At 42.1% G+C, this 21,046-nt stretch overlaps 1 protein-coding gene across 1 annotated transcript in view; it reads left to right on the top strand.

Annotated features, from left to right (window-relative positions):
• herpud2 (HERPUD family member 2) overlaps positions 1-20,341 on the top strand; it is a 50,447-nt gene extending 30,106 nt beyond the window's left edge. Inside the window, exons 6-8 of the mRNA XM_073049995.1 lie at positions 9,807-10,130; positions 17,451-17,568; positions 18,452-20,341. Coding sequence (XP_072906096.1) covers positions 9,807-10,130; positions 17,451-17,568; positions 18,452-18,640 — 631 coding nt within the window. The 3' untranslated portion in view covers positions 18,641-20,341. The remainder of the gene's footprint in view (positions 1-9,806; positions 10,131-17,450; positions 17,569-18,451) is intronic.
• The last annotated feature ends 705 nt before the right edge of the window (positions 20,342-21,046 follow it).

The following is a 21,046-nucleotide window of genomic DNA, read 5'->3' as shown; positions in this document are numbered from 1 at the left end:
AGGGTCTTTAATGATGATTGCCACCTAATTGAAGCACTGCCTTTTGAAGATGTCCTTGATGGTGCAAAGGATTTTGCCTGTGATGGAGGTGGCTGTGTACAACACTCTTCAGCCTCTTTCAATCCAGTACATTGGAGCCTCAATACCAGGTATTAATGCAGCCAGTCAGCATGCTCTCCACCATACATCTGTAGAAAGTTGCTGGTGTCTTTGGTGACACACCAAATCTCCTCAAACTCCTGATGAAATATTGTTGCTAGTGTGCCACCTTCAAGGTTGCATCGATGTGTTGGGCCCAGGAGAGATTCTCTAAGCTGTTGACTCCCAGGAACTTGAAGCTACTCGCCCTTTTCATCACTGAACCCACCTCATAGAGGACTTGTGTGTGTTCTCCCAACTTCCCCTTCCTGAAGTCCACAAGATATAAAGCAGGTTATGCAAAGATGTATCTTTTTCATATTATCAGGAAAATGTAATTAATATCAGCTATGTCATTTCTTATTTCTAATTCTGATATTGTTGGAAGAATGTAAAAGAGTAATGTAACCCAGTTGAAGTTCTAGAGTATTATCCAGCAGCTACTGATAACTCCTCCAGCAAAAATAGCATTAATCTGAAGCTTTTTAACCATAAACATCTATGGTTACTTTGCTTAAAGTATAATTACCATATAATTTTCATCAGAGGAGTTGATGGGGGAAGGATTGAACAAGTTCCAATTTGCATTTGGAAAGCAAATACAATTTAGATTTTACTATTTGTATAACTAAACTTTTCCAAATGTTTTGGAAATGTAATATGGCAAACCTGTGTTTAAACACATTTTGAGACATTTCCACATCTTCCTGTGTTTACTCATTGTAATGCTGAGTGTGGCTCCATGGAGCCGCTTGCTGGATGGAGCTTGTAAATACACCGACAGTTCATGCAATTGTGAAAACCTGGATTAAGTATCTGCCGGTTGCAGAATCTAGTCTCGACTTAATTTCCGTACTGAATCCACAGATCATGGCTCTTCCAAGTACCATCTGAATGTTGTTAAAATAAAAGGCTATCTGCTTCCTACACTTCAGGCAAGTGAGCTCCAGATCCTATTCTAGGTGAAACTTTTTTCTTCCCCTCAACTTCTAATTTATCTACCAAGTACTTTTCTTTAAACAACTTTGCTAAGGGAGATGAGTCCCTCTACTTGCCCCTAGCCCCTTCATATTGGTCGGCATCTCAGTAGAACCACTCCTTGGCCTCAACGCAACACAGAATGACCCCAGCTTATCTAATCTTTTTATGTCATGGCTGGAAACATTCCTTGTATCTCCAATGTAGTCAGATATTTCTTGTAATGTGATGACCAAAAGAGTACACTTTTCTCGAATTGTGACTTAATTTGTTTTGTACACACATCTAGTATAAATTCTGTTCTATAATATATGTTATCTAATAAAAGAAAGCAATCCCTAGTTATCAACCTGTCTGCTGTACACTTGGATCTGTGGACTTGCTCTCCAGTGTGCCTCTTACTTCACATTTCTCAACAAGGTATCGCTAGCCTTTTTGCACCTCCCCGAGTTCATTTGCCACCTTCTTTCCCAACCAACCAGTTCATCTATAGATTCAATAGGTTCAATTTAATGTCAAAAATGTATATAATATACATCTTGAAATTCTTTTTCTTCGCAAACATCGACGAAAACAGAGGAGCGCCCCAAAGAATGAATGACAGTTAAATGTTATAACCCCAAAACCCTCCTCAAATACTCCCTCCTATGCATAAGCAGCAGCAAAGTGATGATTCCACCCTCCCCCACCAGTAAAAAAGCATCAGCACCACCACCGAGGATTCAAGTGTGCAGCAAAGCATCAATAAAGATACAGACTTGCAGTACCCTGAAAACTAGTCGTTCACCCAGTAATTCAACATTCCACAGGCTCTCTCTCCCTAATAAGGGAAAGAGGAGTCCCTGTTTCACAGCGAGAGGAGAGACCTAACAAAACAACTCGCCGATTTATGGTGTTAAGTTTCTTAAATTACTTTTTTTGAGTTACGTGCCCGAAGATCTCGGGTCTCTGGGCACACAGCCAGCTCACTGCTTACGATCTTCTGTCTCCCACGTCAAACCAGTTTTCTGCGGTAGCACCAACCTCAAACCCGCCCTCCTCCAAAGCCACAAAAATACAGCACCCTGAAGGCGCGTCCTTGGCATATGGACAAACGGCTGGTCATGATGCCCTGTGAGCAAATACAGGTCCCATTCCTGCAAAGAACCGAAGAATTACATGAATTATATTTATGTAATTGATAGCCTTCCTCCACAGGCAATCTGTGTCAGTTATTGACTGCTTTATCATGTCCCTTGAGTTTGGATCTAAATCAATTGCACCTATCACAAAATGCAATACTGAGCTCAGTGAACTTCACTGATAACAGCCCTCTCTTCACAAAAATAACTGTCCACTGTTCCCCTCTGTTTCCAGACACTGGAGACTCTTAGTCCCATGGGCTTTTTAACCGCCTTTCCATTTAGAACACTTCAGAAACCTTGCCAAACTCAAGTGCCTTCTCTATCACCTAGAAAGCATTCAATTGTGAATTTATACTGACTGTTTCTGATGAATCTGTAAATTGGGATGGATTCCAGTAATTACTCTGCTGGTATATTTAAACTAACTGCCCTGTCCTTAATTGAGCACCTTGGCCCTGTTCACCAGCAAACTTTTTGGTCCTGCTTTCCTCCACCCTGAAGAGTTCAAAGGTCACACACTGCTAAGAAACAAGTCAGCAGTAGCAGTTGGTATCCCTGCTGAAGTTCCAAGCCCCAGCAGACAGTTATCAGCTATGAACTTATCCTCATCTGTGCCTGGAAAGAGGATGGTGTAAAGGTCACCATCTTCGGGAAATTCAGTTGCAATGAAAATCGGGTCCCTGCAGGCTGCAGACAGGAAAGTCATCACAAAAGTCTTGTAACCAATGACTGCTTGGCTGCTCCCTGTATTGAGCGTAAATTCCATCCCTCTGGTGACGTGGTGATCAGGATTTTACCATGTCACCAGCAACAATAAAGTACATTTAAACAGAGTCCAGGTGATGACCCTTTAAAGTTCAAAGTAAATTTATTTTCAAAGAACATGCATGTCACCATATACAACCTTGAGATTAATATTCTTAGGAGCATTCACAGTAAATACAAGAAACATAATAACATTAATGAAAGATGGCCCCAATAAGATGAACAACTACTACTGTGCAAATACAAAATGAGAAAGGAAGAATAACACTAATAAGTAAGTAAACAATAAATATTTTTTAAAAATTATTTGTAGAGTCCTTGAAAGCGAGCTTTATAGGTTGTAGGAGCAGTTCAGTGGAGGGTAGGGGGAAGGGAAGGGAGTGAAGTTATTCCCTCTGGTTCAACAGCCTGATGTTTGTGGGGTAATAATGGTGGTGTGGGTCCTGAGGCTTCTGTACCACGTTTGATGGCAGCAGCAAGAAGAAAGCATGACATGAATGGTGGACATCTTTGATAATGGATGCTGTTTTCTTGCAACAGCACTCTGTGGATGTGCTCAGTGAGGGGAGGGTTTTTACCTGTGATGGACTGGGCTGTATCCACTACTTTTTGTAGGATTTTCCATTCAAGGACATTGGTGTTTCTATACCAGGCCAAGATGCAACAAATCAATATACTCCCCACAGCACACCTATAGATATTTGTCAAAGTTTTAGCAGACCTGCTGAATTTTTACAGACTTCTAAGAGTATAGGTGTAGCCGTGCTTTCTTCATAATGGCACTTGTGTGATCCTCTGAAATGAATACACCGAGGATTTTGAAGTTGCTGACCCTCTCCACCTTTAATCCCCTGATGAAGACTGGCTCATGACCTCTGGTTTCCTGCTCCTTGGTCTTGCAGTTGTTGTGGCACCACTTCAGCTAGATTTTCAATCTTCCCACCTCTTATGCTGATTTGTCACCACCTTTGATTCAGCCAATAACAGTGGAGTCATTAATAAACTTGAATATGGCTTTGGTGCTATGCTTAGGCTCACAGTCAGAAGTATAGAGCAGTGGGTAAGCACACAGTCTGGTTGAGATTGTGAAGGTAATATTGTTGCCAATCAAAACTGACCAAGGTCTGCAAATGAAGAAATGGAGGATGTTGTTGCACAAGGAGGTATTACAGTCTAGGTCTTAAAACATGTTGATTGGTTCTGAGGATACGATAGCTTTGAATGTTGAGTTGCAGTCAACGAAGAGCATCCTGAAGTATACACCTTTGCTGTCCTGATGTTCCAGGGTTGATTAAGAGTTGACCTATTGCGACGGTAGCTAAATTGGAGTGAGTCATGGTCACAACTGTGGCAGGAGTTGGTATTGTTACGAACCCCGTAACTGGGTCACTTACCAGCAAAGATAGAGAGGTCCGTTGAAGTCTGATGATACTAGTTTTAACAGTACTTATTCGTTAAAAATACACAAAAATAATATCAATGCAAACATACAGATAATATACATCGTCAATACTAAATCTAAAAGTGTGGGTATAATAATAATCAATAAGAAATAAGCTCTATCGTTGTCTAGGAGATAATGTATTGTCCGATGGAAATATAAAGTTCGCTCAGTTCATGCAGGCTGCAGCCTTTGGGGACCGCTGGGTTTGCAATGGTTGGAGAGAGAGAGAGAGATTTGGGAGAAAAACTTGCTGATTCCTTTTATGATTTCGATCCGTCGGAGTCTCGTTGGTGTGGCCGTTCACTTGTGGCCTCTCCTTTAGCTAAGCCGTTCTTCCGTGGTGAGCCCGCCAATCCCAGGCAAGGGAAGGACGCACACGAGCCCCCACCGGCTGTCGCTATTAAACGCTGTCACAAGATTTCTAGCGTTTCTCCTGGTGCGTCTAAAGGGGTTGTTCCCCAGACCCTCTTTTATCCTTACTCACAGGGTCTCAGATGTCAATCAGGTTGAGATGATGCAATCCCTCAACCAGCCCACTCTGGTCGTCCCCTGAGGGGCTTCAATGAATAGTACAGTACTCAATACACAATTCCGTCTCTAAGAGACAATAGCCGTTATCAGTGGTGTTGTTTCGCTGAGGCCAGGACACATTCCAAACCTTGTGGATTCTGCGTGTCTCTCTCTCATTTCCTGGGTTCCAGACCCGAATTAATAGCGATCTTGCGATTCTCAAAAAGGAGGGGGCAACTTTGTACCCTTCGGCCCCTCAGAGTTGCGGCACATTCGTAACAGTATCTTTCATCACCAACCTCTTAAAGCACTTTATCACAGTGGATGTAAGTCTTACTGGATGAAAGACATTGAGACAGGTTACCACATTTTTCTTGGGCACTGATATCATTGAAGCCTACTTGAAACAGTAGCTCAGACTGCTGAAGCGAGATGTTAAAGATATCAATGAAAACTCCTGCCAGTTGATGTGCACAAGTCTTTAGGTCTCAGCCAGGTACCCTATCTGGGCTGGATGCTTTCTGTGAGTTCACCCTTCTGAAGGATGCTCTCGCATTGGCCTCAGAGACTGAAATCAGGGTTTTCATGGGCTATGGGAGTTCATGTTTTGTTGGTCAAAGCAAGCATAATTGGCATTGACCTCATCTAGGAGCAAAACCTTATTGTCACTTGGTTTCACTTTGTAGGAGGTGGTGGTATTTAAACCTTGCCACAGCTATTGAGCATCTTTCAGTGGTTCAAAATTGGTCTAGAATTGCCACTTCACACATGAGAAGGCTTTTCAGAGATTGTACCTGGATCTTTTGCATTTTGCTTGGTCGGAAGACCTGAATGCTGCTGATCTGGCTCTTAGCAGATGCAGATCTCAGGGTTTATCCAGGGATTCTGGATGGGGAAGATTCAATGATTTTGTGGAGACACACTCGTCTTCAATTGTTTTTAAAAAGTCTGTGACAGCTGTGGTGTATTCATTCAGATCCTCTGAGTTCTTGAACACAGCCTAGTCCAGCAACTCAAAGCAATCCCATAGCCACTCCTCTGCCTCCCATGACCACCTTTTCATTGTCCTTATTTTGGAGCCTTGTTCTTTAGCCTCTCTCTGTATGCAGGTAGGAGGAGGAAAGCCATGTGATCAAATTTCCCAAAATGTGGACTAATTGTAGTATAACAGCAGTCGAGTGTGTTGGGACTCTTGGTGCTGCAGGTAATATGCCGGTGATAATTGGGGAGAGATTTATTCAAGTAAGCCTGACTGAAATCTTTAGCAATGATTTGAGAGCATCAGGTTAGGCTGTTTCTTGTTTGCTGATGGTGTCATTCATACCTTGGGTACTGACTTAACATCAATATGTAAACTGCAATCAGGATCATGGAGGAGTACTCTTGGTAGGTAGAATGGTCAGCACTTAATCACTGAAATTCCAGATGGGTAACAAAACTGCTACATCCGAGCACCATAAAGAGTTTATCATGAAACACAGACCCCCCCCCCCCCCCAACTTTCACCGCCTTCCAAATCCTGTGCATTGAGAAGCCCTCTAGTTTTACCAATATCATGGGTGAGCCATATCTCTGTGAAACAGAACATAGCAGTTCCTATTTTCTCTCTGATGTAGCAATCTTGTCTTTAAGTCCTGAATCTTGTTTATTTGTTTAGTGAAACAGCATGGGGTAGACCCTTCTGGCCCTTCAAACCTAGCCACCCCCCACCCCCCCCCCAACAAACCTGATTAACCCTAAACTAATAATAGAACAATTTACAATTTACCAATTAACCTACCCTGCACGTCTTTTGGACTGTGGAAGGAAATCAGAGGATCTGGGGGGGGGAAGAAACCCATGCATTCCATGGGGAGTACATACAGAGACTCCTTACAGATCGGTGTTGGAATTGAACTCTGAACTCCGGAGCCCCTTGAGCTGTAACAAAGCCGTGCTAACTGCTACACTACAATGGCGCTCAGACAATATTCCTGACAGAAATCGAACCCGGGCTGGTGCGGTTAACGTGCCAAATCCTTAATCACTAGACCACCAGGGACCCCAAGGATTAGATTTATTTGTCACACGTACATGGTGAAACTTGTGTTAAATCAAATCAGCGAGTATTGTGCTGGGTAGACTGCAAGTGTCACCATGATCCGGCACCAACAGCTCACTAACTCTAACTGTAGGTCTTTGGAACATGGGAAGAAACCCACGCATTCATGGGCAGAACATGGACAGTTCAATTCCTGGGGCAGTAATAGCGTTGTGCTAACCACTATGCCACCGTGCTGCCCCTCATTTTAAGCACTGAATTTTACCTGACACCGCTGAGTGGAAGTCCCCAAAATGATTGCTGACATGCCTTATCCTATTACAGACTATGTTTAAGCTTTGAGGAGTTTTCATTTTATACTACGTTGAGTCAGAGGCCTAGAGCTGTACAACACAGAAACAGGCCCAGTGCCTACATTGGGACAGTATTGTTTTATGCCTTGCTGATTTAACTGTCTATACAAGTGCCTCTTAAACATGGTGACTGTGCCTGATTTCACCACTTTACTGGCAACACGTTTCAGACGTCAACCACTGTGCAAAACAGCAACCGAAAGGTGTCCCTAAAGTACTTATTTATTAATACAGTGCAGATTTGGCCCTTCTGGCCCTTTGACAACCCTGGTTTAACCCAAATCTAATCATGGGCCAATTTGCACTGACCAATAAACCTGCCTGGTACATCTTTGGATTGTGGGATGAAAATGGAGGACCCAGAGAAAATATACAGAGACTCCTTACAGAGGACGCTGGGATTGAACTCTGACTTATGACACCCTGAGCTGGAATAGTGTCACACTAACCGCTACACTACCGTGGCACCCATTCTATGGGCTTTAATTCAATGCTCATTTAACAAGAGATGTACAACAGTTCTAAGTGAAATTCCCAACTATCACCCTACATAAATTGCTGCCCGTGTTTCATCACTCCAGTGTTTGCAGACCTCACCGACTTCTGCTCCAGCAATGGCCCAGTTTAAAATCTGTAATTTCAAACCAAATTTCACTATTCCACCCTGTGATGCCTTCAATAGTCCATACCTAAATTTGAGCTCGCTTCCTAAAACCCTCTGCTCTTCACCTCTTTCCCACCAATAATATTCCAAATAAATAACTTTTGATCAACATTAATCGTCAACCTGAGAACATTGGTGTTGTAGGACCTAGAACATTTTACTACATTTAAAAGGTGATCGTCTATGCTATTTGGAAATAGCATTAAATTTCTTCCTCGAGCAATGCTTAACTGAAATAATGAGATTTTATTTCTCTTAAACTAAACCAGAAGTTATTCCTTCTTTGGCAACTGTACATTTACTAACAAGACAGGGAAAGATAACTGGGTAAAAAGATTAATGCCCCATTGTTTATCTTGAAAGCCACACTGTGGCACAAACCAAGAGCACAACAGTACAGTAACTCAACTACAACTATTTTACTTGAGCTATTTTATTCATGGTACCTGGGACAATGCAGCTAGTTCCTACCTTATTTCCTAAATGGAGGAAGAAGTTTAGAGTGACCGAGAAAATAATTTGAGTATCTATCCCATGCTCAGGAAGCACTTCTGTGTCTACAATCAGCACTTCAGTTCAGTGTCTCTGAGCCTGAATAATTCAGGTTGGAGGCGAATCTGCTGACGTACTTCAAGTACTGCAGTCCAGATCTATACACCTGTTACTCAGCATCTTAAGCTAACTTTTTTTAATTTAGTGAAGTCTTTACTCAATGAATATTTGTAGTTATACAATGAATTCCAGGTAATTGAGCCATCATTTACATTCGACAGCTGTTTATTTGGGACAACTTTTTTTAAAAAAACACACAAACTAATTGAGAAAATAGCTGGGTTTCTTTCATTTATTTGGGACACAATGTCATTTAGTTGGGATAGGAAACTGTTGAACAGTTTCTGATTAGCGTCAGATACGTGCCCTTGTGTAACTGTTACACAACACTGTGATTAGAGAAAACAGTTTTTAAATAGAGGTAGTTGCATGTGCTTGTGTTCAAAAAGTAGTTTTTTTTTATCACTGATAGTTGGTGAGAAATAAGCTGTAAGACAATTCAGAACTGTTTTGCTTACTGGGGTTTCAAGCATTCAGGCTTGGAGATACCAGATATGGCCGGGAGTGAAAATGAAATGGTTTCGCTACTTCATGTTGGTATCTACGAAGAATTTGAAGGTATCGATAATTATCTTGAATGAAGTGAAGATTTGAAGGATGCAGTCACGAAAGCATTGTATATAGGCAGTTTTCACTAAGTGTCTGCACTGATTTTGTTCACTTAGTCAATCAAAAGAACGTGGCAGTGTGTAGGTACGCTGGATGAATTCCTCCAATTATTAACTAATACAGTGTTATAGTACTGTAGTAGTATTAAGTGTACTAATTTGTTCTATATTTTATTTAAGTACCTAATTTGTTATGCAGTTAAATAGTAGTTTATCTTTTTTATACCTTTTTAAAATTTGAAACTTTGGCTAATTAGGCCAAAATGTACCGGTTCTGATATGCCCAAATTAACCAGAATCCAATGTATTTAAATAATTTAAGTCCTTGTCTTGTAATATAAACCACTGTTCATATTTGGAGCAATAAAAAAAAACTTGCCAGCCTCCTCCCTATTAAGCTAATTAACAAGGAAATGTATCATCTCTTACTCTATTCCACTAATGCTCCATGAACTTGGACTCTTATTTTTGTGGCCAAAAGATGAGGTGTTTGGGTGTAACTATGTGATTTAATGTTTTCTCTGAGTGCGGAGCTTTCACTTCTGGTTTCTGTCCCCTTTGCTTAATAGCCATGCAGCCGCTAGGCTGTCAGGTCCAGCTGGTGCTCAGACCTCGGGTCCAGCAGCCTCAGAGCCAGTGAATCCGGAGCCTCATCAGCCAGATGATGCCCCAGCTGCTCCTGTTGCAGCTGCCCCAGAGAACAGGCCCTTCAACCAGAACATTCAGATGAATGCCCAAGGGGGCCCAGTGCTCAATGACGAGGACCTGAATCGTGACTGGTTGGACTGGATGTACACTATGTCTCGTGCGGGCATCTTGCTGAGTATTGTCTACTTCTACTCTTCTTTCAGTCGTTTTGTCATGGTGATGGGAGCGATCCTGCTTGTTTATTTGTAAGTATTATAACAAAAGAGCCCGTAGTATTACAGGAAGGATGCTTGCATTGAAAGAGCATTGGCTGATTGGCTGCTGGTGACTAGTGGTGGTCCACAGGAGTCAGTTTTATGTCAATGATTTGGATGACAGAATTGATGGCTTTGTGGCAAAGTTGGCGGACAGTACGAAGATGGGTGGAGGAGCAGGTTGTTTTGAGGAAGTAGAGAGACTACAGAAGGACTTGGACAGATTAGGAGAATAGGCAAGAGATGGCAGATGAAGTAGTGTCAGGAAGTGTATGGTTGTACGCACTGGAAAAGGAATAAAAGGAAAGACTATTTTCTAAACAGAGAAAATTCAGAAACTGAGGTACTAAGGGACTTGGGAGTCCTTGTGCAGGATTTCCTAAAGGTTAATTTGCAGGTTGAGTCTGTGGTGAGGAAGGCATATGCAATATTAGCATTCGTTTTGAGAGGACTAGAATATAAAAGCAGGAATGTAATGCTGAAGCTTTAAGGCATTGGTAAGGCCTCACTTGGAGCATTGTGAGCAGATTGGGCCTCTCCTTTAAGAAAAGGTGTGCTGATGTTGGAGAGAGTTCAAAGAAGGTTCATGAAAATGATTCTGGAATTGAATCATTTATCATATGAGGAGTATTTGATGGCTTTGGGCCTGTACTTGAATTTATAAGAATGGAGGCGGGGGGAGAAGGGCATTGAAACCTGCTGAATATTTAAAGACCAAGATAGAGTGGACGTGGAGAGGATGTTTGCTGTAGTGAGGGAGTCTAGGACCAGCAGGCACAACTGAATATAGGGACATCCATTGAGATTAGAGATGAGGAGGAACTTCTTTAGCCAAAGGGTGATGAATTTGTGGAATTTGTTGCCACAGGCTGCTGTGGAGCCCAGGTTATTGAGTGTGTTTGAAGTGGAGTTAGTTCGATTCTTGAAAAGATGGTGTGGGGAGAAGGCAGGAAGATAGGGTTGAGGGGGAAATGAAATGGAGGAGCAGACTTGATGGGACAAATGACCTAATTCTGCTCCAATCTCTTATGGTCTTTTAATTGGACTGAATGCCCCACAATTTCAAAAGGATAACAGACTATTCCCAACTTCTGTTTGGTCTTTTTGGTGTGTGGAAGACATAGAGCTGAAAATGAAATTATTTTTTTTATATAGTGTTAAAAGGCCAAGGGATTTGTTTTTCTTACTAACAAAGTGCTGGTGTTAATCTTCAATCTAATTTGTGAGAGAAACACAAACTTGTTTTGCTGTAAATATTTCGATTCTTGGTATGGTTCTGACATTTGCTTTCACACTGAACTCCAGGCATGCCAAGTAACCTGTAGTCTGCTGGGCAGTGAGTTAATACAACAGCAGGTTGAATCTTTCGGAAGGTCTGGCTTTTATGCTATATTGAGTGTTCTTTTGTAGTATCCAGATGAAGACACTGGTGCTGCTGTCTCCCATAGAACATAGAAAAGTACAGCATAAAAACAGGCCATTCAGCCCACAGTGTTGTGCCAAACTAGCCAAAAAGTAAATCAAAAACACCTAAACACCAATCCCTCCTACCTACACCATGTCCATATTCCTCCATCTTCCTTACGTCCATGTGCCTATCCAAATGTCTCCTTAAAAAAACTCTAATGTATTTGCCTCTACCACCATACCAGCAGCACATTCTAAGCATCCACATTTCCGAGTTTTTTTAAAAAAAAACTTACCACTCACATCCCACCCCCCGGAATCTCCCTCGCACATTCAATGCATGCCCTCTGGGTATTAGAGATTTCAACCCTGGGAAACAGATACTGTCTATTCTATCTATGCCTCTCAGAATCTTGTAAACCTCCCCTCAGCCTATGATACTCCAGAGAAAACTGCCCAAGTTTATCAAGTCTTTATGATAGCACATGCGTTCTAAACCAGACAGCATCCTCCTAAATTTCTTCTGCACCCTCTACAAAACTTCAACATCCATCCTGTAGTGGGGTGACCAGAACTGTACTCTGTACTCCAGATGGTCTAGCCAAAGTTTTATAAAGTGCAACATGACCTCCTGACTTGAATTCAATGCCTCGACTAATAAAACCAAGCATTCCATAAGCTTCCTTAACCACCTTATCAACCAGTGTAACCACTTTGAGGGAGTATGAACTTGGATCCCAAGATATCTCTGCTCAGCAACACTGTTAAGGATCTTGCCTTTAACAGTGTACTGTCCCATTGCATTTGACTAAGGAGCAACATCTTGTATTCAGCTGGGTTAAACTCCAGAGAAAGTCAGGAGGTAATAGAAAGGAGCTATAGGCAAGTAATCACACTGGGGCCTTGAGAGACAGATAAGTGGGTAACAGTCAGGAGAGGGAAGGGCAAGAGTCGGATACTAAAGAGTACCCCTGTGGTTCTCCCCCCTTAACAATAAGTACTCCTGTTTGAATACTGTTGGGGGATGACCTACCTGGGGTGTGAAACAGTGACCATGCCTCTGGCCCTGTGGCTTAGAAAGTTAGGGAGAGGAAGAGGATGGCAGCAGTAATAAGAGAGCCAGAGAGGCCATGAGAAGGCCTTGGCGAGCAGGATTAAGGAAAACCAAGGCATTCTACAAGTACGTGAAGAGCAAGAGGACAAGATGTGTGAAAATGGGACCAGTCAAGTGTGACAGTGGAAAAATGTGTATGGAACTGAAGAAGATAGCAGAGGTACTTAATGAATACTTTGCTTCAGTATTCACTGCAGAAAAGGATCTTGGCGATTGTAGGGATGGCTTACAGCGGACTGAAAAGCTTGAGCATATAGACATTAAGAAAGAGGGTGTGCTAAAGGTTTTGGAAAGCATCAAGTTGGATAGGTCACCGAGACTGGATGAGATGTACCCCAGGCTATGTGGGAGGCGAGGGAGGAGATTGCTGGGCCTCTGGCAATGATCTTTGCATCTTCAATGGGGATAGGAGAGGTTCCAGAGTATTGGAGGGTTGCAAATGCTGTTCCCTTATTCGAGAAAGGGAGTAGAGATCACCCAAGAAATTATAGACCAGTGAATCTTATTTCAGTGGTTGGTAAGTTGATGGAAAAGATCCTGAGAAGCAGGATTTATGAACATTTGGAAAGGCATAATATGATTAGGAATCATCAGCATGGCTTTGTCAAAGGCAGGTCGTGCCTTACGAGCCTGATTGAATTTTTTGAGGATGTGACTAAACACAGTGATGAAGGTAGAGCAGTAGATGTAGTGTATATGGATTTCAGCAAGGCATTTGATAAGGTACCCCATGCAAGGCTAATTGAGAAAGTAAGGAGGCATGGGATCCAAGGGGACCTTGTTTTGTGGATCCAGAATTGACTTGCTCACAGAAGGCAAAGAGTGGTTGTAGATGGGTCATATTCTGCATAGAGGTGAGTGACCAGTGATGTGCCTCGGGTCTGTTCTGGGACCCCTTCTCTTAGTGGTTTTTATAAATGACCTGGATGAGGAAGTGGAGGGATGGGTTAGCAAATTTGTTGATGACACAAAGGTTGGGGATGTCATGAATAGTGTGTAGAGCTGTCAAGAGGATACAGCGGGTCATTAATAGGATGCAAAACTGGGCTGAGAAGTGGCAGATGCAGTTCAACCCAGATAAGTGTGAGGTAGTTCATTTTGGTAGGTCAATGATGGTAGAATATAGTATTAATGGTAAGATTCTAGGCAGTGTGGATCAGAGGGATCTTGGGGTCCGTGTCCATAGGACACCCAAAACTGCTGTGCAGGTTGACTGTAGTTGAGAAAGCATATGATGCATTGGCCTTCAACAACTGTGGGATTGAGTTCAAGAGCCGAGAGGTAATGTTACAGCTGTAAAGGACCCTGGTCAGACCCCACTTGGAGTACTGTGTTCAGTTTTGGTCACCTCACTACAATAAGGATGTAGAAACTATAGAAAAGGTACAGAGGAGATTTACAAGGATGATGCCTGGATTGGGGAGCATGCCTTATGAGAATAGCTTGAGTGAATTTGGACTTTTCTCCTTGGAGCGACAGAGGATGAGAGGTGTCCTGGTAGAGGTGTATAAGATGATGAGAGGCATTGATCATGTAGATAGTCAGAGGCTTTTTCCCCAGGACTGAAATGGTTAGCACAAAAGGGCACAGTTTTAAGGTGCTTGGAAGTAGGTACAGAGGGGATGTCAGGGGTAAGTTTTTTTTTCTTTTTTTCTTTTTTTTTTACACAGAGTGGTGAGTGCGTGGAATGGGCTGCCGGTTACTGTGGTGGAGGCAGATACAATAGGGTCTTTTAAGATACTCCTGGATAGGTACATGGAGCTTAGAAAAGTAAGTGGGTTATGGGTAACCCTAGGAAACTTCTAAAGTAAGTACATGTTCGGCACAGCATTGTGGACTGAAGGACCTGTATTGTGCTGTAGGTTTTCTATGTTTCCATCTGCTATTTCTCAGCCCATACCTGCAACTGATCTATATTGTGCTGTATTCTTTCAGTCTTCTACACTATCCACAACTCCACCACTCTTGGTATCATGCACAAATCTACTAACCCACCCATCTACGTTTCCATCCAGGTCATTTATATACATTATAAACAGCAGAGGAACCAGCACAGATCCCTGTAGAACTCCACTAACTACAGACCTCCAACTGCACAAGCCAGTTCTGAAGCCAAACAGCCAATTCACCACAGATCCCTTGCATCTTGATCTTGTAGGTTAGCCTCCCATGAGAGACTTCGTCAAACGCCTTACTAAAATCCATGTAGAGAACATCCACTGCCTTACTCTCATCAATCTCTTGTCTCTACAATTTAGTTGGTAAGGTATGACTTGCCACACACATGCTGGCTCTCCCTAATTAGGTCATGGGTTTCCAAATGTTCATATCCTATCGCAAAGAATTTTCTCCAGCAATTTCCCTACAACTAACATGCAACTCACTAGTCTGTAGTTCCCAGGATACTCCCTTGTTCTCTTCTTAAATAGAGGTATGACCTTAGCCACTTGCCAGTTCTCCAGGACCTTGCCTGTGGCTATGAAGAATACAGATATGGGTCAAGAGCCCAACAGTCTTGTCAGTTGCCCCCTTCAATAACCTGGGGTAAATCCCATCAGGCACTGGGGACTTATCCACCTTAATACTCATTAGGAGGTCCAACAGTTCCTCCTCTTTGACCTCTAAATGCCCTAACTTGTACATTTAGCACTGATCTCCTGATCCTCTATATTCTTTTCCTTTCTAAATACTGAAGCAAAGTACTCATTAAGTACCTCACTCACATTCTCTGCACCCATTCCACCTTTATCCTTAAGTGGTCCCACCCTCTCTTGAGCTATCCTCTACTCCTGATGTCTGTTTAGGATGCTTTGGGATTCACCTTAATCCGACTTGCCCAGGACTTTTAGTGGCCCCTCCTGGCTTTCCTAATTCCTTTCTTTAGTTTTCTGGCTCATTTATATTCCTGCATGTGCTCCATTTGATCCTAACTTCTGAAGCTTTACATACTTTTCCTTGACTAAATTTATCCTCCCTCTGGGCATCCACGGTTCTCTTATCTTTCCATCCTTGTCTGTCCTTCTAACAGGAACATACCTTTCCATACTCTGCAATTGATCTTTAAACACCATCTGTATGTCTGATGTGGACTTGGCAGAGAAAGTGTTCACTATTAACTCTTAGTTCCTGCCTTATCCCCTACTCCCAATTTAAAACACTTCCACAAGAACAATACCTATCCTTAAAGATAAGGAATTGTGGTCACTGTTCCCTAATTGTTTACTCACTGAAACGTCAGTCACGTGGCCAGGCACATTACCCAACACCAGGTCTAATACAGCCCCTCCTTTGTTTGGACCATACACATTAATTTAAGAAACCTTCCTGGATACAATTAACAAATTCTGCCCTAGCTAAACCCCTTACACTAAGTATGTCCCAGTTTATATTGGGGAAGTTGAAATCTCCCCGTGACAACAAAGGAATTATTTTTACACATTTCCTTAATCTGATTACACATCTGTTTCTCAGTGTCCCAGTGACTCTTAGGGGGTCTGTAGTACAATCCCGTCAGTGTGATTGCACCCTTCCTATTCCTGAGTTCCACCCAAGTCGACTCCGTGCCTGACCGCTCCGATATGTTTCCTCTGAGTGCAGCTGTGATATTGTCCATGGTTAGTAGTGCAACTCCAACCCTCTTTTACCACCTCTATCTTTTCTAAAACCTTCAAAAACCTGGTACATTAATCACCCATTCCTGCCCCCCTTTCAAGCAAGTTTCAGAAATAATCCATGCTCTAAATTCGTCACCTTTGCCTGTAATACCCTAGCACTGAAATATACACACTGCATACCATCCTACTCATCACACCTGTTATTTCAATTTTGCCTTTCAATACATTCGCCGATGTCTACCTTCAGGTCCCAGCCACCCCCCCCCCCCCCACCCCCCCAGTAGAACTAGTTTAAACTCTCCCGAGTAGCATCAGCAAACCTCGCGGCCAGGTTATTGGTTTCACTCCAGTTCGGGAGCAGCCAGTCTCTCTTGTACAGGTCACCTCTTCCCCAGAAAAGGTTCCAACGATCCAAGAACTCACCCCTGTCTCCTGCACCATCTCCTCAGCCACTCATTCATCTGTGCTGTCACCCCATTCCCACCTACACAGCCCATGTGGGGAGTAATCTAGAAATTATAACCTTGGAGATCCTTCTCTCTAACCTCTTTCCTTGAAGGAGGAACTTGTGTAATGCAGTAATGTTCTGAGAATCTGCTATTCCTATTGTTGGGACATCCGAGTCCCAGTTCCTGCACTCCCCTTAACCTCACCAAAGCCCCAATTTCTCTACTCTCCTTAATCTCACTAAGTTTGTTTTTAAAAAAAAAAGTAATATACTACTTTGTAACTTCTTGGGGTTGGGCAGACAACTAAGAGTGTAAGGCTATTAACATCAATAATCCAAAAAATGTGCCATTCTGGCACCAGTAATGTCACAGGCCTGCTGGATTAAAATAGTTTTAAATAGGTAGGTTTCATGGAGACTGGAATTCTGTCATTCAGACACTTGATTTATGATTATTTTAGAAATTATCATTGCAAGCTTTCTTTAGGGATTTGTACTTGATGAAAACCTTCTCTTCCTTCAGCTGTTGAAGATGCAGTCAGAATGTTCTCACAAATTAGTATTTTTTGCATCATAATTATCTTGCAATCAGTTACTACTGCTAATATAAAAGAAAACTTGACTGGATTAACTGGAGCTCTCTGGAATCCAATGTTTTTAAATATTGAGTAGTTTGAAATGTCATTTGTGGACTTCAGCTCTAGTAACTGTGATCTTTGTAAAACTAGGTATCAAGCTGGATGGTTCCCATTCAGGCAGGATGCACCAAATGGACATCCAGCAAATCAACCAGCAGATTTCAACCAGGAAGCACAGGAGGATAATGCCCTTGAAGTACATGAAATGGTGAGTTTGAAACAAATATTTCAGGGTAGCCATTGTAAATCCCAGATACGCCAGTGTGAATCCATACCACATGCAGGTCTCCACTTTACTATTTGTTTAATGTGGAAATGGGGTGCTAGTTTATAAATTTAAGTGCACTGGATACCCAAGGTGATGTATGATGGGTATATTATGAAGAATGTGCTTAAAGCATAACAAATTAGCTGAAATTGATGTCTCACTTCCCCATCTGGATCAGCATGCTGAAAACAGTATCCAGACAAAAACACGAAGAAATCTGCAGATGTTGGAAACATCAACCAACGCACAGAAAATGCTGGTGGGTGCAACCCAGCAGGCCAGGCAGCATCTATAGGAAGAAGTACAGTCGACGTTTTGGGCCGAGCCCCTTCGTCAGGACAAATTTGTATTTGTGCCATATACTGATGGATTAAAAATCTTCCAAAGTCTGGGCTTAGTGCTGTAATTGAAAACTACAAAAGCGTAGCAGAGAGAATTAAGAGGAAAAAGGAGTAGGGGTGAATTTGTGGTCTGTATGAAGCTTTCGTTCACGATGTAATGCAGAGAGGCATTTTATAATCGCAGCATGAATGGTGAAATCAGCCCAGAGTGTTTAAAGCAGGAAATGGAGTCTCCTAATGACACTTCTGTGGGCATTTCTCACATTTGAATGTTTCTGCTAAACCACCCTTAGAGTTTGTGAATCTACAGGTTGAACCATGTCGTTATAAATCTTTGGAGGTTAGTATTATTGGCCCATTTTGGGATTTCACTGTGAGGGGTAGAATAGCCCAGTGTGTACAACACTTTGAACATTGTGAGTCAGCTCCCTCGGTGCAGGCAATACTGCACTCATCATAACCAGCTGTGCTTTGCTTTCCAGGAGCGTCTCATGGACGAAGGTCTGGATGACGATAGCTGGGAGAGTGGTGAGAGCGGTGACAGTGGAGATGACACCACGGAAAGTGCAGGGGGGGCAGAGCCCCCTGGTTTCATGGCTTCAGCGTGGTCGTTCGTCACCACCTTCTTCACCTCTCTCATTCCTGAAGGTCCCCCTCAAGTTGGCAACTAGGACGTGCAGTGGACTTTTCAACTTTGCTGCTCCCTACAGTTGTATATTTAAGTGACACTGAAAAGAAACTCCAAACACCTCAGTTGTGGAAGTGTGCCCAACCCTTTTTTTTGCATTGTTATTGCTGCTGCAGTCCCCATGGGGTTCAGTTTGTTGAGTTGTTCTCCAGATCAAATCATCCTTTGATTGCGCCCAACATTCAGCACGCACTAATGAAAATTCCTACATGAAGAAAAAATGAAATTGAAAGGCAATTGCATATTTTTCTGTTTCTTTTTGTTATAACTGCCACCAGCTGTTATTTTGGTCATGGTGCTGGTGGTGGAGATACATAAATGGAACAGTTCTTGCTGGTTGACACTTGGATAAGGAGGAATCTGTTTGGTTAACATTACATTTTCTGGCTAACTTGTAAGGCTACATGTGCAATCTAAATTTGCTAACATATCAGTCACACATGGCATTACTTTCTTGGCTTCAGCATTTTTCATTGGTTGCCAGCCTAAGACTCTGGAGCAGTTTCCTGGCACAAGGTTGCTGGCAGTTGACTGGTTAGTTTGGATTTTGAAGCTCAGCTGGTAGTTTGCGGTTGGCTTCATTTGATTTGTATTTTGATCTGAGTTTGAGGTAATTTCCCCTCCCCCCCCGAATATTTTACCCGATATCTGGGTTTGTGCTTATTGGTAGCAGTAAACAATTTAATCTCAACTTCGATCACTTCACACTCTGGGGCTTACATGAAAAAAGCTGTAGTTTGGGATTTCAGAGACAAATCCAATGTAATTTGTACTTGTTATATACATACTTTTTAAAATTGCTTTTACATTTTAAAAAGTCATTTTAGAATTGTATATTTTACTGCCTTGCCTTTTGGGCATTGAAGACATAACTGTTCAATCGGCTGTTTTCATTTGGAGATGGTTAGAGATGGTAATGTGACTCGTGCATATGTTACTGATGTAGTGGAAGTGTGAGAGCATAGCAGTGTAAATACGTGATCTGTTTGAGTGTTCCTAGCCTGAACAGCAATAAATGCTACATATAGAATTAGCAGCACTGTTTGGTACTTCAGAAGGCCAAATAAACTCGGTGTCTGCAGCATGCTAACATACTTTTAACAGTACTGTCACAGCAAAATACTGTTTGCTAGAGGGAAAGAGCAAATAATGATTATTTGAATAAACATTGACACATGCATATAGTGTCGCATGAAAGGGCCATATACCCTCAGTGTTTTGTTACAACTGAAATTCGCAACCTCCCTGAACTCAAAGGAACTTTCTCTATTTGTCCAGTTAAGTGTACTAAGAATGGTACAAAGGGTATGTAGGGGTGCCCAGCATTATTACTGGATTCACAAGCACGCCTGTGTTATTCATTAAAGAACACGCGTTTGGATCACACTGCAGCAGCAGGAGTTTAAGTAAAAGTAAAACTAGAGTAAAGTTGGCAACGTGTGATTATGGTCATGAAACTGTTGAATTATTGTAAAAACACATCTGTCTCATTAATAATCTGAGAAAAGAAAATCTGCCACCCTTGCCTACTTTGGTGAGTTTGCCTGCGTGGTTTAAACGCTTCAATGTGGATCTCTCTCAACTGATCTTAATGTCATCAAGTCCAAGGACTTAGGTGTAGGTGGGCAACGACGCCAGTGTAGTCCACATCCTGACGAATAAAAATAAAAGTGTCCTAAATTAATATCTTTGGTCCCTCAGATTTTCTCTGAAGGCTGGGTGCACCTGGCGTGTCTTGGGCAAGTGTTTCTGGTTCCTGTGGCTTATTTCTGCTGTTGCTCAGTGTCAAGGTTCCTCATCCACTTCAGTCTCCTCCTTTGACAGCTAGCAAGCAGAAAGCTTTCATTTCACCCCATGTATTTGATCATCAAGTCACGTGGAGGTAAAATCTTAGCTTCTAGTTACAGGAACCAGTTGTGTCTGCTCTACAGTTTTACATTCAGTGGATCAGTGAAATTCTGTTGCTGCTGCAATTTATCATAATCTGTAAATAAATACCACTTTATTTTAGTCCAGTATAGTGTATGACAGTGTAATGGAATTCCATGTCTGAGTTTTTTTATATATATATCACTGCATCAAGATTTGTTGGACTGTTCTTGTGCCAAATTTCATTTCTATACATCCGACCAGTTTGAAGAACTGAAGGTGGCAAAAGGCCTCTTTTACATTTGCCAATCATAGCCATTAACTGCTCTGTTCCTGAAATGAGATTGATGAGAATGCATCAACTTTTTTAGGGTAGTATCTTTATGCAGAAGTAAAATAAGCACATGTTTTTTTAACTATATTCCTTTTGTAGCTACAAAAGTAGCTGTGTGATATTTTAGGAAAGCTAAAGGTTTGTATTTCTTTATTTCCATTATTTAGCTAGAAACTTCTGTCTGGA

The sequence above is a fragment of the Hemitrygon akajei genome, chromosome 1, assembly GCF_048418815.1.
Source record: "Hemitrygon akajei chromosome 1, sHemAka1.3, whole genome shotgun sequence".
In the NCBI taxonomy this organism is placed as follows: domain Eukaryota; kingdom Metazoa; phylum Chordata; class Chondrichthyes; order Myliobatiformes; family Dasyatidae; genus Hemitrygon; species Hemitrygon akajei.
The sequence above is the reverse complement of the archived record's forward strand: the minus strand, read 5'-3'. Positions and strand labels throughout refer to the sequence as shown.